Genomic DNA, 24,522 nt, shown 5'->3' on the forward strand with positions numbered 1-24,522 from the left:
AGTCTATATTTACATCTGCAAGAAAAAACTAAGGACACGAAGGCCAATGGGCAAGCATTGGTAGTTTGCCAATGATTAGTCAAGAATAAAGATACAGCAGCCATAAAACAAAATAAATTTAGCCCCTAAGACCTTGAATTTTGCATTTTTCTACATATTTCACTCTCCCAAAAGCCATGTAAATTCAAGGTGAAAGCTCATTAAAAAAAGAGGAATTGAAGGTGAAATGTGGAATATTCCTCTCTGATTCTACCATAGGTTATCAAAACAAGTTAGTAAGCCACTCTGACTTGGATTAGCATTGGATATTCATCTTATACATGCTGAACTCCATCCCAGTTTGAAATAGACCTGGCTAACTTTTGAACTAGGGGGAAAAAAAGACAGCTATCCATTCCTTTGCAGATGCTGCCTGACCCACTGTTACTCCAGCACTTTGTGTTTTACTCAAGATTTTACTTCGGAGTCACGTGGTTGACTACGTGAAGACCCCGCCAGCACGCGTGCGCGTCTCATAGCGTCTCACGCAGTGCAACAGCGACGGGCGGGGATGGTGCGCTCCCGCGGGGAAAATTCAAACGGACCTACACAGGTAAGGAAAAATTGAAGTTGTATTCTTCCCCTTGCTGTGCTTTATGTTGGACAAGGGGAAGAAAAAACAGACCTGGGCCGCAGGCTGCCGCAGGGAACCAGGTAGTTCCCGGCAACCGAAAACTCTAGATGTCCAGCGGCTCCAGGACCGCAGGCTGCCGCGGGGAACCAGGTAGTTCCCGGCAGCAGACAACCATAGACGTCCAGCGGCTGCGGGACCGCAGGCTGCGGGGAACCAGGTAGGTCCCGGCAGCCGACACCACGGACGGCCAGCGGTTCCAGGACCGCAGGCTACGGGGAACCAGGAAGGTTCCGGCAGCCAACAGCCATGGGCTAACAGCGGCTCCAGGACCGCAGGCTGCCGCGGGGAACCAGGTAGGTTCCGGCAGCCGACAGCCATGGGCAAACAGCGGCTCCAGGACCGCAGGCTACGGGGAACAAGGGAAAGTTCCGGCAGCCGACAGCCATGGGCAAACAGCGGCTCCAGGACCGCAGGCTGCGGGGAACAAGGGAAAGTTCCGGCAGCCGACAGCCATGGGCAGACAGTGGCTCCAGGACCGCAGGCTGCGGGGAACTAGGAAGGCTCCGGCAGCCGATAGCCATGGGCAAACAGCGACTCCAGGACCGCAGGCTGTGAGGAACTAGGAAGGTTCCGGCAGCTGACAAGCCATGGGCAAACAGCAGCTCCAGGACCGCAGGCTGCGGGGAACTAGGGAAAGTTCCGGCAGCCCACAGCCATGGGCAAACAGCGGCTCCAGGACCGCAGGCTGTGAGGAACTAGGAAGGTTCCGGCAGCTGACAAGCCATGGGCAAACAGCGGTTCCAGGACCGCAGGCTGTGAGGAACTAGGAAGGTTCCGGCAGCCGACAGCCGGGCACGACCGGTGCAGGCTGAGCCCAGCACCGCGAGCTGTATACCTGGAAACAACACAGTGGGCTGCAGGCAGGCAGGAGTCGGTACGGCCGATAGACTCAGGGAGTCCGGCCAGGAGGATGCACTGCCCAAGGGCAGTGAAAGTGACCATTGGCGTGGTTACTAAGGTCCACTTACCGACTCCAAGCTAAATCCAGCACCATGAGTCGTACAGCTCAAAGCAGCGCAGCTGGCTGGAGGCAAAGCCCAGCAGGATTCTGCCCGGCCGACCATACTCATCTGAGTCCGGCCGAAGGGGCGCGCTGCCCGAGTGCAGCAGAGGGTCCGCCCGTGACTTGCTCCGGGAAATGGAGCAAGCTCACTATGGGAGTCTTCGCACTCCCACAACAGCACCTTATCGAGGGCTGTAAAACAATGCATCTCCCTCGATAGAGGAATGCGTTGTGGGCCAGGGCTGGGTTGGTCCGGAAGAAGGGGACATGGCTGAAGAAAACGGCAGTGTGCAGGGGGTGCACAATCCTAAGGAGCTACTGGGAGTGATCACCAAAATTACGGATCAACGAAAAGTACCATTACAGACCACGCTGGTGGCCAGCATCGACTACCTGTACTTCCATCTTCTGCAGGAACATGCAATGAAATTACGCAGATGTATAGGCCTCCTGTGAACTTTACTTCGTTAAAAATGCCTGCAGCAAACAATGCGATCTGGGGGTTCAGTGGGACTGGCACAAAAACCCAGGAGGTCAAACTGCAATACAATACAATACAATTTATTTGTTATCATTTGAACCTCATTGAGGTTCAAACGAAATTTGGTTTCTGCAGTCATACACACAAGAAAAAAAACCCAAGACACAACCCAATTTACACAAACATCCATCACAGTGAATCTCCTCACTGTGATGGAAGGCAAAGTCTTATCTCTCCCCTGCACTCCTCATTCTCCTCCCGATGTCAGAGTCAAAGCCCACGGCGGGCGATGGTAAGTGTCCCGCGGTCATTAAAGCCGCGCAGAGCGATGCATGGCCGCGCTCTGGGTCTTGGTGTTGGAGCCCCCGGCGTGCGCTAGCAAGTCCCGCGGCCATTTAAAGCCGCGTCGGGCGATGTAAGGCCCCGCTCCAGGTAATTTTCAACCGCGCAACTCGGGCGGGAGAAGTCGCCGTTGCGGAAGCCCCGAAAAGCGGTCTCCCAGCAGGGACCCGCGGGCTCCCGGTGTTACTGTCCACCAGACGGGCGGTTGGAGCCTCCAAATCCCCGGGGTCGGGCCGCAGCAGCGCGCCACCACAGCTCCTCCCGCTCCGAACTCGGCCAGCTCCATGATGGTAAGTAGGTCCGCAGCTCCGCGACTGGAGCCCCAGGTCGTTCTGGTTGGAGGCCGCTCCACAGTGCTAGGCCCCAATGACAACGGAGATCCGACAGAGAAAAGATCGGGTTCTCCGTGCAGGGGAAATATTTTAAAAGTTTCCCCGCCCCCACACACATACCCAGTTAAAAAAAAACACTTTAAAGTACATTCAAACGAGACAAAAAAATAAAAAAACGACAGACAGACTGCAGAGGCCGCTGCGACATGAGTCGCGCCGCCCACCCAGATCTTTTCAAAATTACATAAGATTTCAAAATTTATGACAGCGGACATATCATTGTTTGCTCGCCCAGACGATGGTACAGAGATGACAGCAGGATTGACATTGCTCTGCAATACCCACTATGAGATCAATTGCTTGCGAGAGCACAATGCACTAAACCCCAAATTTGCAAGGTTGTGCGAAATAGCTGCAACATAACCAGGGGGGAAACTTGTTTAAATAAGTAAAAACGCTCGACGAAGAGATTAAAGCCGTCGGGCTCATAACAGCGTCATCAGCAACGACAGCACCCCTATGCATCCACCAGCAGGTATCAACACCAGGACGCTGGTGAAAGCACGAGGGCCGCTCAGCACCACGAAGGTCCTTTTTAGGCCAAGGCCCAGAGCGACCCTCATGGAAAACGTGCCAACCCCGCACTCCGGCGCCTCTTCCGCAGAAGAGGCAGAAATTGAAGAAAGGGACGTACCACCGGCAACCAGGTAAGCAGGTGGATCTGGTTCCTTCCAGAACACAAAGGTGTATGACCTGTACTAACAGGGGGAATATTACACTTGTTTTGGGAGACATGGAGGGATCATTGTCGATACCTAAAATTTAACTGGATGGGGCAACAATGGCAGGGTATAACGTTGCCTAATGGTTTAACATCAGCCCTAAGACTTTTCACCAATATATTAAAATGGGCCTTGGCAATATTAGAAACAGAAACATATTGTCATGGCATATCTTGATGATATATCAATTGTGGGGAAAAACCCTGGATCTAGCCAAATCATCAGTTTTAGCTACCAGACATTGGGTGAAACTCTGGGGTCATCTCCATCCAGATAAATCTAAGTTGACGGCATCCACAACTGGACTTTCTGGGATTTACAATTAACGTTATCCATATGTCTGTAACATTGCCAAAGAGTAAAGCAGACTTGGTGGAAGCCTACAACAAAATTAATTACCAAAACACTGGTGTTGGGTGCGTTTTATGGGCTAAAAGCCTACTGCTAACAATGCACCATCTGCATGTCCGCCTACGAATTGATAATATCACAGTGGTGGCATATATTAATCGTATGGGAGAAAAGATCGATATCATGTGTCAATCTGGCCAATATATTTGGCTATGGTGTGTTAACATACATATTTGGCTATCAGCAAACTTACCTACCAGGTAAGCTCAATACTGAGGCACACACCAGGTTATGAAAATTCAATGACAGCATCGAATGGCTGTTGGACCACAAAAAAGTTGCTGATATTACCAAAAGAGGGACACCAGATATCGATCCATTTTCATCTAGACCCAATCATCAGTTACCAACATATGCCGCTTGTGAACCACACTTGGGGCAGCAGCAATGGACGTTACTCACTGAATGGGGAATAATTGTTTACAATGTTTTTCCCTCCTGCCTCATCAGTTGGATCCTAAGCAAAAACACATATGGACTCAACATCAAGTGTCTTGAAAGTACCTGATTGGCCTACCATGTGTGTGAATGTGTATGAATGTATGTGAGTGATTGGTGGTGGTCGGAGGGGCCGTAGGCGCAGATTAGCAGCCAGGCTTCCGTCAGTCTGCCCCAGGGCAGCTGTGGCTACAGAAGTAGCTCACCACCACCGAGTGTGACTGAGGAATGTATGAATAATGCGATGTAAAGCGCCTTGAGTATTCTAGAAAGGTGCTATATAAATCCCATCCATTATTATTATTATTACCATGGATCCCTGCGGTCTCGGACATAGTCTCTGAACCATAGTCCACCATGCTAGATCCGGGCTGGCGGACAGGACCATGAGCATGATCACGGCGGCCTATCAAGAACCAACAAGGACTGGTGTAGCGTATAATACAGCTACAACCACCAACGTCCTGGGAATTCCTATCCAGCCTTCATGTAGATGAAGGACTGAGCTGCAGTATTATAATTATGCAGGAGTGCCCTGTCAGCTTGCTTGTGGCAGGCGCCACGACAACTCTCCATGGGATCTCACCCTTTACTTGTCAAACTTATGAGGATTATTTTCAACACCAACCCTCCTAGAGGGAAGCACTCTCAGATCTGGGACGTCAGTGTTGTACTAACATTGCTAGGGGCACCAGCAATGTCCCTGTCCCTGGGGGGCGGAACTAACATTTAAAAACAGTATGCTGATAGTCTGGTCTCAGCTCTAGGGGTCCAGTTTCTACACGAACTGAGACTGGGATAAATGATGGCATCTCCAGAAAAGATAACTTTGCATATTAGAGCTTGTTAAACAAGATCGACCATGAACATCAGGACAAAATTTGGAATTCCAGATATACCCAACTGACACCCGACTATGTGTAATGACACACCTTCTATTATACCTTAAAACTACTAAAACTTAAGAGGAAGTAAATTAGCACTATGGGCAGCCATAAACAGCCTATTGGCCGGGTATCAGCACTAACCATCGCTAGATGGCTCAGACAGGCTTGGGAGCTGCTGGGGTGGATACTGACATCTTAAGTTTCTATCCACGAGGGCAATAGCAACACCGGCAGCTGGAGGCAAGGAAGTGCCTATGGACCATATCCTGGCAACAGCAGGATGGTCTAGAGAAAGACCTTCCAATTCTTTATAATAAGCCAATAACCAAACCTGCGGTATTGCAGAATCAAGTTTGAATTCTGCAATATATTTAGCCCGAGGGAGGATTATTTTGTTAAAATAAATTGTTATTGCCTGAATTGGATGCATGTCTGAATACAATAACATACTTCCTCCCTTGAATGACTTTGGCAGTGAGTGAAGCATGGACTGTTCCACGGCTTGAAATCACAGAGCTTTAAAATCTTCACGTAGTCACTCACGTGACTCCAAAGTAAAATAGTAAGATTAAACGAGAACTTACCAGTTTGAAGTTTGATCTTTATTTTATGAGGAGTTACGATGAGGGATTACGTGCCCTCCGCTCCCGCCCTCAATTATAAAGGTCAACTGGTATCTTAGTTCTCCTTGTCTTTACTATGTTTACTTCAATTATATTTTCTGTGATTCCACATTGCTGCTTTGAAGAAATACGCGCACGCGTGCTGGCGGGGTCTTCACGTAATCCCTCATCGTAACTCATAAAATAAAGATCAAACTTCAAACTGGTAAGTTCTCGTTTAATCTTACTATTCTAGATGTCGAGATAAAGCTTGGAAGCAGGCACTTCGGCCCACCGAGTCCGCGCCGACCAACGATCACCTGTACAGTAGTTTTATCCCAAACACTCGGGACAATTTACAGATGCCAAGTACCTGGCAATCCTACATGTCTTTGGAATGTAAAAGGAAACTGGAGCACCCGGAGAAAGCCCACGCAGTCACAGGGAGAACGTAGAAACTCCGTACCGACAGCACCCAGAGTCTGGATCGAACCCGGGTCTCTGGCGCTGCGCCATTGTGCCAGGAGAGGTCTTATTCTGACGTTCAAGTGCTGTATTTGTAAACGAAGTGTTGCGGTTTTTGTTTCGAGAAGCTTTAGCCTGGAGGTGCAGGCCCGTACGAAGCTTTTCAAAAAGGGGGGTGGCATGACAGGATTACTAAAAACTTAATGTGAAATAGTGTGCGCGCTGCGCACATCACGAGCGCGAAGCGCGAAGTCCCTCGATGCCAGGGTCCAGGGCCCGCTTAAGGGTCCTGGAAGCTCAGGGGTTTTAGATGCTTTCTGATGCATTCTGTGCCTTATTTTGGAGCATTTTTGCACCAAATTTATGACCAATATTTCAGAAATTAACAGGAATCTGAGAGGTAGCTTTTTCACACAAAGGGTGCTGGGTGTATGTAGCGAGCTGTCAGAGGAGGTAGTGAAGGCTGGGACTATCCTAATGTTTAAGAAACATTTGGACACGTACATGGATAGGACAGATTTAGATGGATATGGGCCAAACGCGTGTGAGTGGGAATAGTTTAGATGGGACATGTTGGTCGGTGTGGGCAAGTTGGGCTGAAGGGCCTGTTTCCAAACTGCATCATTCTATGACTAAAAAGTGAAGAAGAAAAATGCATGTAGGTAAGTAGAGCAGATTTGAAAGAGGAGTGAAATGTAAAGGCAGAGAGAGGTTTATGGGTGGAAAGGAACATAGGAAAGGAGGGGGGAGAGTGGGCTTGGGCAGATGGGTGAAGGGAAAATAGTCACAAAGTGCTGGAGTAACTCAGTGGGTCAGGCAGCATCTGCGGAGAATATGAATAGGCGACGTTTCAAATAGTACTGGAGTAACTCAGCGGGTCAGGCAGCATCTGTGGAGAAAAGGTATAGATTATATTTCGGGTCAAGACCGTTCTTCAGTAATATTCATGATGTGCCATGCATAGACATTCCTGAATGTTACCCAAACCATCGTGAGCTACTTTGTTACGGTGCTTGCCCTCTCCTATAACGTCTCCGCTGCCTTGGGTTATGCAGGACAGGACACAAGCTTTGGGACACGGTGTGATGCTGTTACCGTCTGTCCCAGCCTGGTAAAAACCTGGATGGACTGGATTTGGAGAGGATGTTTCCACTAGTGGGTGAGTCTTGGACCAGTGGCCACAGCCTCAGAAGTAAAAGACATTCCTTTAGGAAGGAGATGAGCTGGAATTTCTTAAGTCAGAGGGTGGTGAACTGTGGAATTCATTGCCACAGACAGCTGTGGAGGTCAAGTCAATGGACATTTTTCAGGAGGAGATTGATAGATTCTTGATTGATACGGGTGTCGGAGGTAATGGGGAGAAGGCAGGAGAATGGGTTTGAGAGGGAAAGATAGATAGAGTCATAGAGTGATACAGTGTGGAAACAGGCCCTTCGGTCCAGCATGTTTCATCTGCACTAGTCCCACCTGCCCACGTTTGATCCATATCCCTCCGAATCTGTCCTATCCACGTACCTGTCTAACTGTTTCTTAAATGTTGTGATAGTCCCTGCCTCATCTACCTCCTCTGGCAGCTTGTTCCATACACCTACCACCCTTTGTGTGAATAATATACCCCACAGATTCCTATTAAATCTTTTGCCCTTCACCTTAAACATGTCCTCTGCTCCTCGATTCACTTACTATGGGGAATTACAGACCAGTTCGTCTAACATCGGTAGTGGGGAAACTGCTAGAGTCAGTTATTAAAGATGGTTATAGCAGCACATTTGGAAAGTGGTGAAATCATTGGACAAAGTCAGCATGGATTTCTGAAAGGCAAATCATGTCTGACGAATCTTATAGAATTTTTCGAGGAGCATGGATTTCTGAAAGGCAAATCATGTCTGACGAATCTTATAGAATTTTTCGAGGATGTAACTAGTAGAGTGGATAAGGGAGAACCAGTGGATGTGTTATATCTGGACTTTCAGAAGGCTTTCGACAAGGTCCCACATAAGAGATTAGTATACAAACTTACAGCACATGGTATTGGGGGTTCATTATTGATGTGGATAGAGAACTGGCTGGCAGACAGGAAGCAAAGAGTAGGAGTAAACGGATCCTTTTCACAATGGCAGGCAGTGACTAGTGGGGCACCGCAAGGCTCAGTGCTGGGACCACAGCTATTTACAATATATATTAATGATTTGGACGAGGGAATTGAATGCAACATCTCCAAGTTTGCGGATGACACGAAGCTGGGGGGCAGTGTTAGCTGTGAGGAGGTTGCTAGGAGGCTGCAAGGTGACTTGGATAGGCTGGGTGAGTGGGCAAATGCATGGCAGATGCAGTATAATGTGGATAAATGTGAGGTTATCCACTTTGGTGGCAAAAACAGGAAAGTAGACTATTATCTGAATGATTGCCGATTAGGAAAAGAGAAGATGCAACGAGACCTGGGTGTCATGGTACACTGGTCATTGAAAGTAGGCATGCAGGTGCAGCAGGTAGTGAAGAAAGCGAATGGTATGTTAACATTCATAGCAAAAGGATTTGAGTATAGGAGCAAGGGAGGTTCTACTGCAGTTGTACAGGGTCTTGGTGAGACCAAAATCAAGATTTAATATGAATAAAAAAAATATTTTAGTAATATTCGAGTCATGGAGTCATACAGCCCTGAAACTGGATAATTGACTCAACTCGTCAATTCCAACCAAAGATCCCACCTTAGCTACTCCCACTTACCCGCGTTTGGCTCATGTACATTTAGCCTAACCTGCCCATGTACCTGTCCAAGTATTGTTTAGAAGCGGTTACATAGCCAGTCTCAACCACCTCCAGCTCGTTCCACGTATCGTCACCATCTGAAATAAAAGTTTGCCCTGTCACCTTAAATCTACCACTCTCCCCTTAAACCTATGTATAGTAATTCTTGATTTCCCTCCTCTAGCTAAAAGGCCCTATCATCTGCCCTATCCGGTCCCCTCAACATCTTATACCCCTCTATTAGATAACCCTCAGCCTCCAGGGAACAATGCCCTAATCTGGCCAGCCGTGCAACAGAATAGCCAGCAGTGCGGTTTTTATGTGCAACAATTCATTTTTTTTGTAAAAAGGGGGATTTTGTGTGCGGTGACTAGAACTCGTGTCTGTTGGAGGCTCCACCCCCCCCCCCCCCCCCCCCCCCCCCCCCCCCCCCCCCCACCACCGTCATTCCCGGGCAGGGTCATAACTCAGTCTCAAGGGGGAAATAAGCCGACATGGAACAAGTCAAAATAGATACTGTATTCATATGGTTCACATTGCAGTTGTGAATGACACGTTGTTCGAGTAAGAACAAAACCGTCCGTGGGCACCTTTCTCTGAACATGTCTTGTCTTTGAGCAAATAATATTTGAAGCAGGAGAGTGAATATAAAACAACGCAGTGGGTGGAATATTTTGCTGAGCATTGGTGATTCTGGCATGTCAGAGACTGACTCACCACCAATGTCCACGTCACCGCCGGCAACTGTTAGCATCAGAAGGTCATCGGCGCCACCGCCCATCGGGAACTGACCGCCCGGACAATCAATGACTTTACTCTCAGGATCGTCATGGTCATCCGGAACTAGATCTAGGAGGAAGTATAAACCGGAATGATCTTCCTGAAAACCTAAATTATTTTGTAAGCTGCAAGGGATGTGAAATAAACACAGAATATTGGAGTAACTCAGCGGGACAGGCAGCATCTCTGGATAGAAGTTATGGGTGACGTTTAGAGTCGAGACCCTTCTTCAGACTGAGATGTTGTTGTGTAATTGGTATCTGGACGGAGAGGACCGTGTTGGGCCTGTGAACTAATTAACGTTGCTCCAATCCGGCGCTATAATTGGTGTTAGAGTTCAAGTCCTATCCGCATTGAGAATATAAACCCTCAATGAATGTTTCATTCAATTACACAGCTGGCGGTCGAGAGGTTTATCTTCAAAGTCAAATTGTTGATGTTTTAAATAGAAATCCCTTACACGTCCTTGAGATCGCCTCTCTATCATTTCACAGCGAACATGCTGGGACACCTTTTCCCTGATATGTTCTTATTACGAACAAAATAAATTAAAATACGAGAAAATGGAAAGCAAAACATGCACCAACCTCGAACTGGAGGAAGTTCCTTCAGGGAGTTCGCTTGTTGAATGAGCACAACCCTGAGGGTCACTGGTGTAATATTCTATTTGATTCATGGAATCAATGGATCCAGAGACTAGAAGTCAACGACAGAGATAGTTATTAGACATCGGGCTAAATTGGGCATTGGAGCAGAAGACACATATTATTCATCGTCCCAATGAAAATATCGCGGATATGACATAATGGTGCAATACTGTCAATCTCATGGGCCCCATCTAATCATGTCTATCTGTCGGCTTCATTCAACACACTTTTTTTGGAAAATCACCCTGGCCATGGATTTGAGGATAGTGCAGATTCCTTGACTCGATCTATTTTCACACGATCCACCTTGAACATTCCCATCCCACTAACCACAGGTGATGCAACACCTATTATTACACCTGCTCCTTTATCTCCATTCAGGGACCTAAACGTCAGTCTCCATTATTTCAGTCCATGCTCTCGATGTACCCTCCTTTACCTACGTGATGCCAAATGCAGACGAGGCAACCAGATTCTGTCCGCCAGGGACAGCTGGATTTCAATTCCATTCCTCATTCCCATTCGCCCTCTCTGTCCTCCACCTCTTACATTGCCAGATTGAGTTTACATGCAAGCTGGAAGAGCAGCACTTCAGGTAACGCTGACAATCCGATGGTGTAAATATTTAATTCTCCAATTGTCACCCCACTTCTCTCTCCTGATAATCAACCCTGGCTCTCTCAAACACAACATTCTCTCCACTGAGTCTGTCCCTCGTTTCCCATTTCCTGTCCTCACCTCCACCATCTCTATCAGCTCATAACCTATCCCTATCTGCACAGGGTCCACAATTTCCATCCCCCTATTTCCCCTCTACCCACCATCTTTCCCAATGTTTCTATATTTCAGTTGTTTACTTTTATTTTCTCACCAGATTCCACTATCTGGAGCTCCTTGTCCTCCCTACAATCCCCTCCAACCGTTGTGGTCACCTCCACTCTCCATCCGTCTCCCCAAATGGATGTGTCTACAATTCCACCCCTCGTTGCATACATCCACCTGTCATCTACCAGAAACTTGTGCAGCATTTCCTCTCGCCACTTTCTATCAACCATCTCCGCTCTACTCCAGACATGAAGAAGGGTATGAACACAAACGGTCATCTGTACATTTTCCTTCATAGATTCTGCCCGACCCACTGCGTTGCTCCAACAGTTTGCTTTTGTCCGATGTATCTGTTATAATGTTTTTCTATTTACTCAATGACCATTAATACGGTTACTGGAGTGGAGGGGATATTAATCGCTGAAGAGCGAGTATCGAGAACAAATACTCACTAGATTCATCCATCTGACTGAACTTGTTTCCAGGAAGAGTATCGTCAATCTCTTCATAAATTGCTTCGTAAAAGCCAAAGCCCCTGCCTCTCATCTCTGCATCTGTTGAAAGGAGAGTGTGGGTTAACTTGTGGATTTACACGCATAGTATTTAACAGTCAGTAATTTGCGTATGACATGTAAAAAATATGAATTGATGTTATTCAAGGTGAACTGTTGATGAGCATTACCATTGAAGAATTACACTAGAGGTCTAACGGCTTCTTGCAGAAATTAGCAAATTCTACGAACATCAAGAAGATCACAGCTAGTGTGCATTAGTAGGAAGCAATTCCTCATTTCTGTTCCGCCACGACAATGCCGGTCAAAGCCTGATTGCATTCCCAAATACATACGGATGGTACAAGTGTGGCACTGGGTGATCAGGAGTTGAAATTTCCACAGGTTTGCCAATTTAGGAAATGGAAGACAGATTGTGTTGCATCAAATAAATGGAAGGAGATGGGGAATAAAGCATTGCAGGAGCACAGAATGTGAGGAAAGAGCAAGCTTGAGATGTGGTGGATAGAATCTAATCAGAATGTTCGCGGTTGAGCAGCGCATTGAACAGGATGTTGAATGGAATGGTCTTCTTCTTCTTGCGTATGGCGTGCACAGCCTAAAGTTGTTCTATTTGATCTTATTTGATTGTGCACGCCAGGTTGATTGCATACGTCGATACAGGGCGGACAGAGTGGAGGTTGCAATCTCCCACCCCAATGGAATGTTGAACATCAGTCAAGTGAACAATTGATGGAGGAACCCAAACAATAATCACATTTAACATTCCATGCTATTACGACAAATTGCTCTTTCCAATAGGAACCATGGAATACCTACACAATGCTGCACAGTTGCATTTATTGCTCATAATGCAAGAAAGAAAAGAGCACTTGGAAAAGCGAATTAAAGTCTCTTCACGCTATGAAATATTGTCTGGAATAATAACGCTGTAAAGATGAACCTCACCTCTTCTTGCTGATTGCCTCCGAGCTATTATCACCAGTGCGACAAATTCGGCGTCACACTGATGGCGTAAGTAGTAGAATGACTCACCTGGTAAACGGCGAGATTTAGATTCATTTCCTCCGTCGCAGTCTTTCCCGCGGGTTGTCTCCGGCATTTCAGCATCTGTTGAGAATAGTGAAATGTTGACGGATTTACGCGCGTGTTTAATCTGCCATCGTATGCTGACTTTCCTGTGTTACCTTTACATGAAACGCCTGCATCCTCCCTGTGGTCACAGTTGTGTTGCCCCCAAGGGTCAAACTGGCACTGCCAAAGGGCTGACTCGTGCGAGCTACATTTCATCTCATCGATCCATATGGGCCCAGAACCTTGTCCATATTTCCTGGCGTCATATTCAATATATTCGAGGGGTCCACATTCTAATTGTTTACAGATCACTTCCGCCTCCACTCTAGAGAGCTTCTCGGTGCACACTGTTCCCCATGTCCCGTTGTACCACACTTCCACTCTCCCTTCACACCGCCGGCCTCCATTCACCAGGCGCATCTCTTAGTGTTCTGTGAAGGGAAGAGGAGATATACAGGTCATCATAATGTATCCACCCCGCAGATAGCAACAAAGACGTATGAGAAAGATCTGATTCAACAAAAACAGAAACACTTCGCTGTCACATCTTCCTTCTGACTGCAATCGTGCCGACACCACGGTGCGGAGGAACAGTTCCAGAGGTATGATTCGTTACCCGAGCATCTTACTTCATCCAACCAAATTTGGCCATTACTTCGTCCACAGAATCCCGGAATTTTATCTTCCACAGCATATCCGCAACCTAGCTGCCCGCAGACCACGTTAGCGTCGTCCAGATCCCAGGAGTCATCACAAACTGTGCCCCAAAACCCATTGTAATAAATCTCCACTAGCCCAGCACATGTACTTCCACCCCCAGACAGACGTAATTGGAGATGGTCTGTTGAACAAATACAAGGGAGTTTATCACACAATTGCAATGTACACCCATCACCCCACGTTCGGCCGCGTCTTCTATGCTATCCCTCGGAAAGGTACCCCGTGTTGTTCCACACCACATGGAAGTGTTTCTTGTCCAGACTTCTCTCACACACGGACCCTCACACTCACCATCGCCTGCTCCCTGGACCTGATGGTAATGGAGAGGGCCCATAGTACACGTGGACAATCTCTATACGTGGACAACCTCCCACTTTACACCCAAATGGGTAATCAATCATTGGGTGGATTCGATGGGCCGAATGGCCTGTCTGCATGTTGTATCTTTAAACGATATTATAACTTTCTCCAGGTTAACTTATCAATGTGTGTTAGCTTATGTGTGCGTATATATTATATTCACACACAAAGACACACACACACACACGCACACACACACACACACACACACACACACACACACACACACACACACACACACACACACACACACACACACACACACACACACACACACACACATATATATATATAAATATTTGTCAACAAACGATTCAAGTTGGTAAATTAAGAAATTAAGAAATGTTAATTCGGACCTTTGATTAGATTGACCAGAAATGAGAAATAAAGCTTCTTCATTTTCCGTGCTGTCCCAATTGACAAGTCGAAAACACAGATGGCAGAAACGCCGATCCACCTCGAAATTGCGAGAGTCACTAACAATCATTATAATGTCTAATTTGAATCTTTATGTCAATATTCACCTGAGCACAGGACTCCAACACCGATCCTGTCGTTGGATGTCTGATTCAGCGTAAATGTGCTGCAATTTCGGAGCTGCGACTCGTTTCCTTCACACTGAACGTTGTTCACCCACACGGGCAGCTCACTCTCTCCGTACCTTGAGGAGTTGTAGGCGAATATGGCGGAGCCGCAGCCCAACTCTCTGCAGACCACGTTGGAATCATTGATGTTCCAGGCGCTATCCTGCACTCTCCCCCATCTACCATTGTGGTAAACCTCCACTCGGCCGTCGCAGCGGCTGCCCCCATTGCTCAATCTCAGAGACCAGATTTCATCTAGAATACAAAACATGTTGGGTTAAACCTTTCAACAGATCGAACATATTACATAACTTCTCAACATTTACCTGGTCAGCTATTAGTTTTAAGGATTATTTTCTGCATCAATTGTCCACATGTCACATTGGCAGATAAACTGCATAGAAACATTCTGTCTACGTCTACATAAAACAATGCCGAGAAACCTATGGGGCCTCACCAAGAGAAATGGGCCCAGTAACAAGGAATAAACTGGTTGTTGAATAAATGATAACCACCAGCTCATGCATTGATCTAAACTGATTGCAATAGGCATGCTGAGACCAGTCCAGCGCCTGTTCCTCGTGTGGGCGGGGTCTTTTGAAGTCTCGCTTTACCTTTGTTCTCTTTCAGTAAATAAATGCATTCCTGGAACAATTCCAATATCATGAAAAAATGATTTTCCCATTTCTCATTCCATATTGATTTATATCCATAAGCTGGTTTAAACCGAAGATAGACACACAGAGCTGAAGTAACTCAGCGGGTCAGATCGCATCTCTGGTGAAAAGCAATAGATGACTGAAGAAGGGTCTCGACCAGAAACGTCACATATTTCCTTTCTGACGCTGTCTGACCCGCTGAGTTACTCCTGCTTTTAGGGTCTAGCTCTTGAAAGAATCACGAAGCCACTTTAAATTTCATATCGCATTCTTCCTTCAGCCTCTATCTCAGATCTCTACAGCAGATGTAACTAATTTATATCTGTGTATTGTAGCAATGGACCGAGAATTAGAACCCGACTGTACAAATCGCCATCCTTCTCACTCCTTAATAAACAGTTATTATCCGTTGTACTATCCTTACTATGTTTACTAGCTACACTCTCTCAGTTACTATCCATAGAAACAATTTTATGAACTGCAGAATTCTGCACTGCATACTCAAATTCAGTCTATCGATGTATGACAACGTTGGATAACAATTGGCCCCTGTATTCCATCAGTGGGGGAAGGGAAAGACGGCACCTGAAGATAATAGACAATAGACAATAGATGCAGGAGTGGGCCATTCGGCCCATCGAGCCAGCACCGCCATTCAATGTGATCATGGCTGATCATCCCCAATCAGTACCCCGTTCCTGCCTTCCCCCCATATCCCCTGACTCCGCTATGTTTAACAGCTCTATCTAGCTCTCTCTTGAAAGTATCCTTCTAAAAAGAAAATAAAGATGGTCGTCAGGTAACAGCAGATGTTTTCAATGGTTAAAGAGTCACCCTGTAAACATCTCTACCACTGGGCAACTCTGTTTTTCAGTTCAAGGACATTTGGTGACTCACCTGAGCAGATGAGACCGGCGTCGTTTCCGTGTGAACAACTTATCTGATCCCTGGGTAAGACTGGACAATCAACTAATCGGGACTCGTTCCCCCGACAGTGGTAGTTCTCCTTCCACACGGGGCCGGATCCTCGGCCAAAGTGAGTAACTCCGGGAGTTGCGGCCACTGCACCGCACTGTAGGTGTTCACAGACCACGCCGGCATCAAACAAGCTAAAGTACTGATCGCAAATTGTCCCCCACTCGTCTCCGTGTAGAACTTCCACCCGGCCAGAGCATCTATCCTTCCCACCCACCAGTCGTGGGCCATGGTTCCCTGTTTTTATGGGACAAAATGACAGTTCAATACACAATAAGAATAGAGAAAAATAATGAAAGTTAGAAATTGTTTGTTTATTTTTCTCATTTTCTAAGCGGCCACCTTCAAAGTGTGTGCGCGTGGTGATATTTCAATACACACAGTGAATGGTCACGGTCTTCAACTCGGCACGTCGGGGTCGTCAGTTTCACATTATTTAGTTTAAAGTCCTGACCAAATAAGTTCAGATCTCATCCGTAATACTTGCGGCTTTGGAGCGTTCACCAGAATAAAATGTACACCCGACTTAATTGACGGTCTTTAATAGTGCAGCCTACATTGTTCAACACAGTACTACATATATGCCATATTTTTTGTCCACTGGCTTTTCTGAATGTTTTAGATGGATCTGCAGATGCTGGTTGATGTGTTGTCCAATGCATGATAAAGAAACTCAGCCGATCAGGCAGCATCACTGGACAATATGGATATGTGACGTTTCGGGTCGGGACCCTTCTTTAGCTTGAAGAGCCCAGACCTGAGACGTCACCTATCTATTTCCACCCGAGATGCTGCCTGACCCACTGACTTACTCCAGCATTTTGTGTATTTTACTGTAAACCAGCATCTGCAGTTCCTTCTGCCAACACCTTGCGTCATGGCATTAGCAATATTGAATGTGTTACGCTTAACAGCACCAGCTAACAGTCTCCCCCCCCCCCCTCCTCCAGCAGCCCAATGCACCCATTGATATAGATTGTGAATAGATGGCGTTGCCGTGGCACCCTCTCGACATAATCTGCCAGATTGTTTGGACCCATTCATTCCTCCCCCCCTCCCTTTTGTCAAGAGTTTTGTTGTCATAGGTCCCAGATAGAACCATGAAAGTTTTAATTGCTGCAGCACAACAGAATATGTAAACGTGTTAACTGTCTGTTTGATGCTGATCGGTGTGTGATCTTCAATGTCATTTCTTCTAACCTTATTCAACAAACTCCCCTGTAAGACGTATATGAACACTTCCTGAAACAAAAGAATACATTTTCTGAAAATTCCTCTTTATCTACCGTGAGAGACACACTCACAAATAGTTTGAGTGGATGAATCAAACACGACTTCACTTTGAGCAATTCAGCCCGACGTTACTTATTATTTTCAGTGCTTCAGATGGCACATGTTATTGTGAACTCCATCATTTGTCCAAGGCCGGAACAGGTCGGCTGTTCATGTTTTCTCTGTCCTTCCTCTTTTCAAAGAGTGAATACCGAATGTCTATGCTGCAATCTGCAAGACCCATTGCAGAATCTATACGTTGTTGGATATTGTAGCGAGCGTGTCCTTTGTTTCAATTATAGTATGATATGGAGCTTTGGATCAATGGAATTTTCAGATATTCAGGTTCACTGTCCTCTCTGGTATTATTTTGTCACTAATATATTTTCTATTACTTGCTCGTTTTGCGTGGGCGTTTGGTTTTCCAGCATTTAAACATGTTTACTTTTATTTGCTAAGATGGAATCAACATTTTATAAAATTAATCGGCTAAATAATTTCCGTATTCCACTGTTTAAATTCTCCCCACGTGTGAGTAAGTTGCAGGATTTTCTTCTCTCATTGATGGCCCTTTTCTTATCTGTCCTTTGCCGAATTTTAATTCATCCTTGTCACCGCTTATTCTGGAAATGTTAACCCATCCCATCAAATTTCCATTTTGCACGGATTACATTTCCCCCGTATATGTCGGCAAATAGTTGATAATTCCCCTTGCTAATATTTTCCTTTGCTGAATTCTACAATATTCAAATTCATCATACAGACTGTTGTCATTGAAAAAATATCAGATTCAACTCCTCGTTCCCCCACCCCCGCCACCTCTCAGGACTATTATATTTGTTCATTTTTCCTGTAGTCTAAGATCTATATCCATTTCCCGCTGTGTGTTGGGCGAGGTAGAGGACAGATGAAACCAGATGTGTGGATGAAAACCATTATGACATTGTATATTTCTACCTTACAGCAATTTATTTTCTATGTTCTACGTTTCTATTAGTTTACTTCACTCCTGACTCCTGTTGGGTTCGCATCCCCATGACACACTTTAGTTATGGAGAAAAATAAATTATTCTAGTTCCACATCCTCTCCTCCTGGCAATGCTTAGGATCTCATTTGTTCAAGAACCGTCACAATCTGCAATGTAATCAAGTGCTGCTTCATCTTGGAGTGATACGGTCTCCGATTACACATGGATGTTCTACACTCTCAGTGATCAGGATGTTATTTCCTTGTACATTATTGTAAATGCTAATGGGAAGTAATCTTTCACTTCGCTATTTTCTAATGCACTAATTAGCTCCCCATTTATAGTAGGATCATGTGACCAAAAATTCATTCCAAACAAAATATTTAAATCATGGGATAAATGTACCTTTATACGTCATGCATTCTTCTGCCGTCTCTATTTATCTGTCTTACTGGCAGTTGCATCGTCTTATGTAAACCTAGCCCCCCCCCTCCCCACCAGCCCCCCCCCCCTACCACCCCCCATCCCCCTCCTCCCCCCCCCCCAATTCATCCGCACCACCGCCCCAGTGCCAGGATCCTTGCTTGTACTTTTCTATGTGTAATCCTTTACATCTAAAGCAGTCCATGGTTTTCCTTCCTGCAGTGAACTGTCTTTCCACTCAAAATGCTCAAAGGTTTCAGTGAAGAAGTAAATGTGTATATAAACAACTCTAATTATGTTATGCTGGGGTAATTTTTGATTAGGATTCATTGGACAATCGCTGTTGCATCGCATGGATATCACCATCTAAAGATACTGTTAATTTCCTCTTTCTGAACTCCACATTGTAAACCATCAATAATGTTGGACTACGGGAAATTGTTCAAATTATTTTAGCCATTTAAAACGTTTACCAATATCACATGAAAGTCGTGTACTGCTCAATTATATTCCAGCATTTTATAACCCCATTGATGAAAGTAAATGGCGAGATCTCATCCCTATCTTCCAAGTATAATGAGTGTTTATTAATAATTAGTTTCCAAAGGGTTTCTACAGCTAGATTAATAGCAAAAGGATAACGAGGGATAAAATTGGCCCATTAGAGAGTCAAAGTGGACAGCTATCTGCAGATCCAAAAGAGATGGGGGAGATATTGAACAATTTATTTTCTTCAGTACTCACCAAGGAGAAGGATATTGAATTATGTGAGGTAAGGGAAACAAGTAGAGTAGCTGTGAAAGCTATGAGATTCAAAGACGAGGAAGTACTGACACTGAAAAATATAAAAGTGGATAAGTCTCCAGGTCTTGACAGGATATTCCATAGGACATTGCGGGAAGTTAGTGTAGAAATAGCAGGGACTATGACAGAAATATTTCAAATGTCATTAGAAACGGGAATGGTGCCGGAGGATTGGCGTATTGCGCATGTTGTTCCATTGTTTAAAAAGGGTTCTAAGAGTAAACCTAGCAATTATAGACCTGTTAGTTTGACGTCAGTGGTGGGCAAATTAATGGAAAGGATACTTAGAGATAATATATATGTAAGCATCTGGATAAACAGGGTCTGTTTAGGAACAGTCAACATGGATTTGTGCCTGGAAGGTCATGTTTGATTAATCTTCTTGAATTTTTTGAAGTGGTTACTAGGAAAATTGATGAGGTTAAAGTGGTGGATGTTGTCTATATGGACTTCAGTAAGGCCATTGACAAGGTTCCACATGGAAGGTTGGTTTAGAAGGTTCAATTGTTGGGTATTAATAGTGGAGTAGCAAGATGGGTTCAACAGTGGCTGAATGGGAGATGCCAGGGAGTAATGGTGGATGGCTGTTTGTCAGGTTGGAGGCTGGTGACTAGTGGGGTGCCTAAGGGATCTGTGTTGGGCCCACTGTTGTTTGTCATGTACATCAATGATCGGGATGATGGTGTGGTAAATTGGATTAGTAAGTATGCAGATTATACTAAGATAGGTGGTGTTGTGGATAATGAAGTAGATTTTCAAAGTCTACAGAGTGATTTTGGCCATTTGGAAGAGTGGGCTGAATAATGGCAGATGGAGTTTAATGCTGATAAGTGTGAGGTGCTACATCTTGGCAGGACAAATCAAAATAGGACGTACATGGTAAATGGTAGCGAATTGAGGGATGCAGTTGAACAGAGGGATCTAGGAATAACTGTGCATAGTTCCCTGAAGGTGGAATCTCATGTAGATAGGGTGGTAAAGAAAGCTTTTGGTGTGCTGGCCTTTATAAATCAGAGCATTGAGTATAGAAGTTGGGATGTAATGTTAAAATTGTACAAGGCATTGGTCAGGCCAATTCAGGAGTATGGTGTACAATTTTGGTCGCCAAATTACAGGAAAGATGTCAACAAAATAGAGAGAGTACAGAAGAGATTTACTAGAATGTTGCCTGGATTTCAGCAACTAAGTTACAGAGAAAGGTTGAACAAGTTAGGTCTTTATTCTTTGGAGCGCAGAAGGTTAAGGGGGGACTTGATAGGGGTCTTTAAAATGATGAGAGGGATAGGCATAGTTGACGTGGATAAGCTATTTCCATTGAGAGTAGGGACGATTCAAACAAGAGGACATGATTTGGGAATTAAGGGACACAAGGGTTAGGGGTAACATGAGGGGGGACTTCTTTACTCAGAGAGTGGTAGCTGTGTGGAATGAGCTTCCAGTGTAAGTGGTGGCGGCAGGTTCGATTTTATAATTTAAAAATAAATTGGATAGGTATATGGACGGGAAAGGAATGGAGGGTTATGGTCTGAGTGCAGCTAGATGGGACTAGGTGAGAATAAGTGTTCGGCACGGACGAGATGGCCTGTTTCCGTGCTGTAATTGTTATACGGTTATAAGGTTAAAGCTGTCACTCACCAGAACAGATCACACTGACATCGCTCGTGTGGTTGCAATGAAGAGTTCCTAAAGAACGCGGACAGTCCCACAGGCTTGTCTCATTACCCTTACATTCAAATACATCGCTCCGTACAAGGCCAGTTCCCTTTCCAAAATAAGCCCCTCTCGGAACAGACACGGCGACTCCACAATGAAACTGACTGCACACCACACTGGCATCATCCATATCCCAGGCCAGGTCACACACGGTTCCCCAGGTTTCACCATACTGCACTTCCAGTCTTCCCGAGCACTGATCATCTTTGGATACCAATCTTGGGCCTCTGTGATCTGAGAAAAAATATAAAAGATAGTCATGAAAGCCACAATTATGAAGACAATTTACAAAAACATCCCTGAAAGTTCAGCACAAATCTGACGTTGAAATCAGTCCCTTACTAATGATATCTGTGCTCCCATTCTCATCCTTCCTCTACCACGATGCGCTAACATGCTGAGTACTATATTCCGCTCTCTGTAACTTCCTCTTTACACTATATATTGTATTTGATTATAAATATGCGTTGTGTATCTGATCTGTTTACATAGCATGCAAAACAAAGCTTTTCACTCTTCCTCAGTAACGTCACAATGATAAACCTAAACCTGATCCTACAAGTCGAATATAATTATTATTTATGGAACATTCCGTCCTGCAGAACTTGACAAACTCCACAGGCAAGACTGTGCTAAGTCGGGCAAGTCTGCTCCTGTCCCATTAAACGAATTCCAAGTACAAACTGTAGAAAAAAGAACTATATACCATTCGGCCCACGTCTGCTTCACTGTTAAGTCGTGGCTGGTCTAGCTTTACCTCTCAACCCCTTTCTCCTGCTTTCTCCTCATAACCCCTGACAACCTTATTCAACACGAATCTGTCAATCCCCGCCTTACAATTATAAGACAATTACAATTACATTTAGAAACATAGACATAGAAACATAGAAAATAGGTGCAGGAGGAGGCCATTCGGCCCTTCGAGCCAGCACCGCCATTCATTGTGATCATGGATGATCGTCCCCTATCAATAACCCGTGCCAGACTTCTCCCCATATCCCTTGACTCCACTAGCCCCTAGAGCTCTATCTAACTCTCTTAAATCCATCCAGTGATTTGGCCTCCACTGCCCTCTGTGGCAGGGAATTCCATAAATTCACAACTCTCTGGGTGAAAAAGTTTTTTCTCACCTCAGTCTTAAATGACCTCCACTTTATTCCAAGACTGTGGCCCCTGGTTCTGGACTCCCCCAACATTGGGAACATTTTTCCTGCATCTAGCTTGACCAGTCCTTTTATAATTTTATCCATTAACTTGGCCTCCACAGCCGTCTGTGGCAATGAATTCTGCAGATTTATCACTCTGTAATGAAAGAGATTCTTCCCCTTCCCTTTCCAAAGGTACGTCTTTTACGGAGGCTGTGGCCTCGGGGCCTGGGCTCTCCCATGCGCGCTAATCCTCTCCACATTCACGCTACCCAGGCCTTTCCTATTTGGTGAGTTTCTATGAGGGCCCCTTCATCCTTCTAAACTCTAGTGAATACAGGCCCATTGCCTTAAAACTCATCATATGTTAACCCAGCTCTCGATGGAATCATTCTCTGAAACCTCCTCTGAACATGCTCCAAATTCAGCACATCCGTTCACATTGCCGATATCCGCAGCTGACCTCCGATACCACGATACCACGACCCCCCCCCCCCCCTGCCCCGCCCCCCCGTCCTCCCAAGGCCGTGACATATGTTGACCCGGCAAAACGATAATCCAGAACAGCTCTGGAAAGAAGTGTATCAGTCTCCGACAGTTGCTGCTTCACCAACTCAGTCCCTCCAGCCGCGTGTTTCTTGGCCCCGTCATTGTACCGGGTGAGAGTATTTAATGCTCCAGGTTGTGTTTGTTTAATTAAAACCAGAATGTGAGACCCAGAAGCGAAATTTGATTCCAATTGGACAGGAATAAAACGGACAGACACTGGATTTAATTTCACACCACTCGCCGCGGGCGGTCAGTCCGAGTCATTTACATCCAGGGCATCCCGGAAATCACCAAACTGCGGAACAAAGAGAGAAAAAGCTGATGTTTACCTTCGCAGATAACGCCGGCATCGTTGGAGTGTGAATAGCCATAGTTCCCCCATGTATATGATTTACACTCCCGCAGAGCGGCCTCGCTCCCGCTGCACTCAACAGATGACGTCACAACGGCTCCGGACCCCGGTCCAAAGTGAGATCCGCCCGGGGCTTTCACCGCGGCGCCGCAGCCCAGCTCCCGACACACCACCGCCGCGTCCTGCAGGTCCCAGCCGCCACCATACACAGTCCCCCAGTTCCCCTTGTAGTGAACCTCCACTCTCCCGGCGCATGGACTGCCCCCGTTCACCAGCCTCAACTTCACGCTTTCTGAAAACAAAAATCAGAAAATAGAAGAACAAACGTTGCCGCCGGTTTGAGCCGCGGGTCAGTCGGCGCCCCGCACACCGCGCTCCCAGCCACCCCTAGCTCCAACCATTCAAAGTCCACATGTACCACGGAATGATCAACGGGAGCGGCAGACCCCGAATGAACTGTAAACAGTGTCAACAATATGCAGTAAGCTGGTAACCGTCCGGAGAACCGGGATCACCCGGTCATTCTTGGGATGAAAGCGGCGCCCGAGCAGGCAGGGTGAGCTGCGGACACAGAGTGCTGGAGTAACTCAGCGGACACCCACCCATGTTCTCCTGAGATGCTGCCTGTCCAACCGAGTTACTCCAGCACTGTGGTGTTTTTTTATTATAAACCAGCATCTACAGTTCCTTGTGTCTCCAAGTTCAGCTGCAGGTTCGTTTTCATTCTCGGGAGAGCGGCTGATGAGCTGCGCGGGTCAGTGCCCCGCTGTACTCAAAGCTCATGTGACGGGCAATGGAACCCAAACGTGTTAGAGGTGTGAAGGCATTCCTGGAATTGGACGCCAAAGGTGAAAGATCCGGACTGGGACTCCACAGTGGGATGAGCAGTGGGAACACGCTTGGAACCGGGAACCATGTCAGCAGAGTCGACTCCCCACACTGCGCGCTTCAGGGACATTACTGATCGTCACTCCGTCTGTAGACGGCAGTCACCTC

The 24,522-nt window shown here is 46.0% G+C and overlaps 1 protein-coding gene and 1 long non-coding RNA gene across 2 annotated transcripts in view; both read right to left on the reverse strand.

Annotated features, from left to right (window-relative positions):
• LOC116967306 (soluble scavenger receptor cysteine-rich domain-containing protein SSC5D-like) overlaps positions 1 to 24,522 on the reverse strand; it is a 173,562-nt gene that overhangs the window by 140,592 nt on the left and 8,448 nt on the right. Inside the window, exons 3-4 of the mRNA XM_033013806.1 lie at positions 23,504 to 23,818; positions 21,403 to 21,714 (exon numbers count right to left, since the gene is read on the reverse strand). Coding sequence (XP_032869697.1) covers positions 21,403 to 21,714; positions 23,504 to 23,818 — 627 coding nt within the window. The remainder of the gene's footprint in view (positions 1 to 21,402; positions 21,715 to 23,503; positions 23,819 to 24,522) is intronic.
• Positions 10,554 to 12,925, reverse strand: LOC116967348. The gene is made up of 3 exons (XR_004410197.1): positions 12,877 to 12,925; positions 11,869 to 11,970; positions 10,554 to 10,640 (listed from the first exon to the last, which is right to left on the reverse strand). It is a non-coding gene; the product is annotated as an uncharacterized LOC116967348 (long non-coding RNA).

Source organism: Amblyraja radiata, chromosome 39 (assembly GCF_010909765.2).
Source record: "Amblyraja radiata isolate CabotCenter1 chromosome 39, sAmbRad1.1.pri, whole genome shotgun sequence".
Lineage (NCBI taxonomy): Eukaryota > Metazoa > Chordata > Chondrichthyes > Rajiformes > Rajidae > Amblyraja > Amblyraja radiata.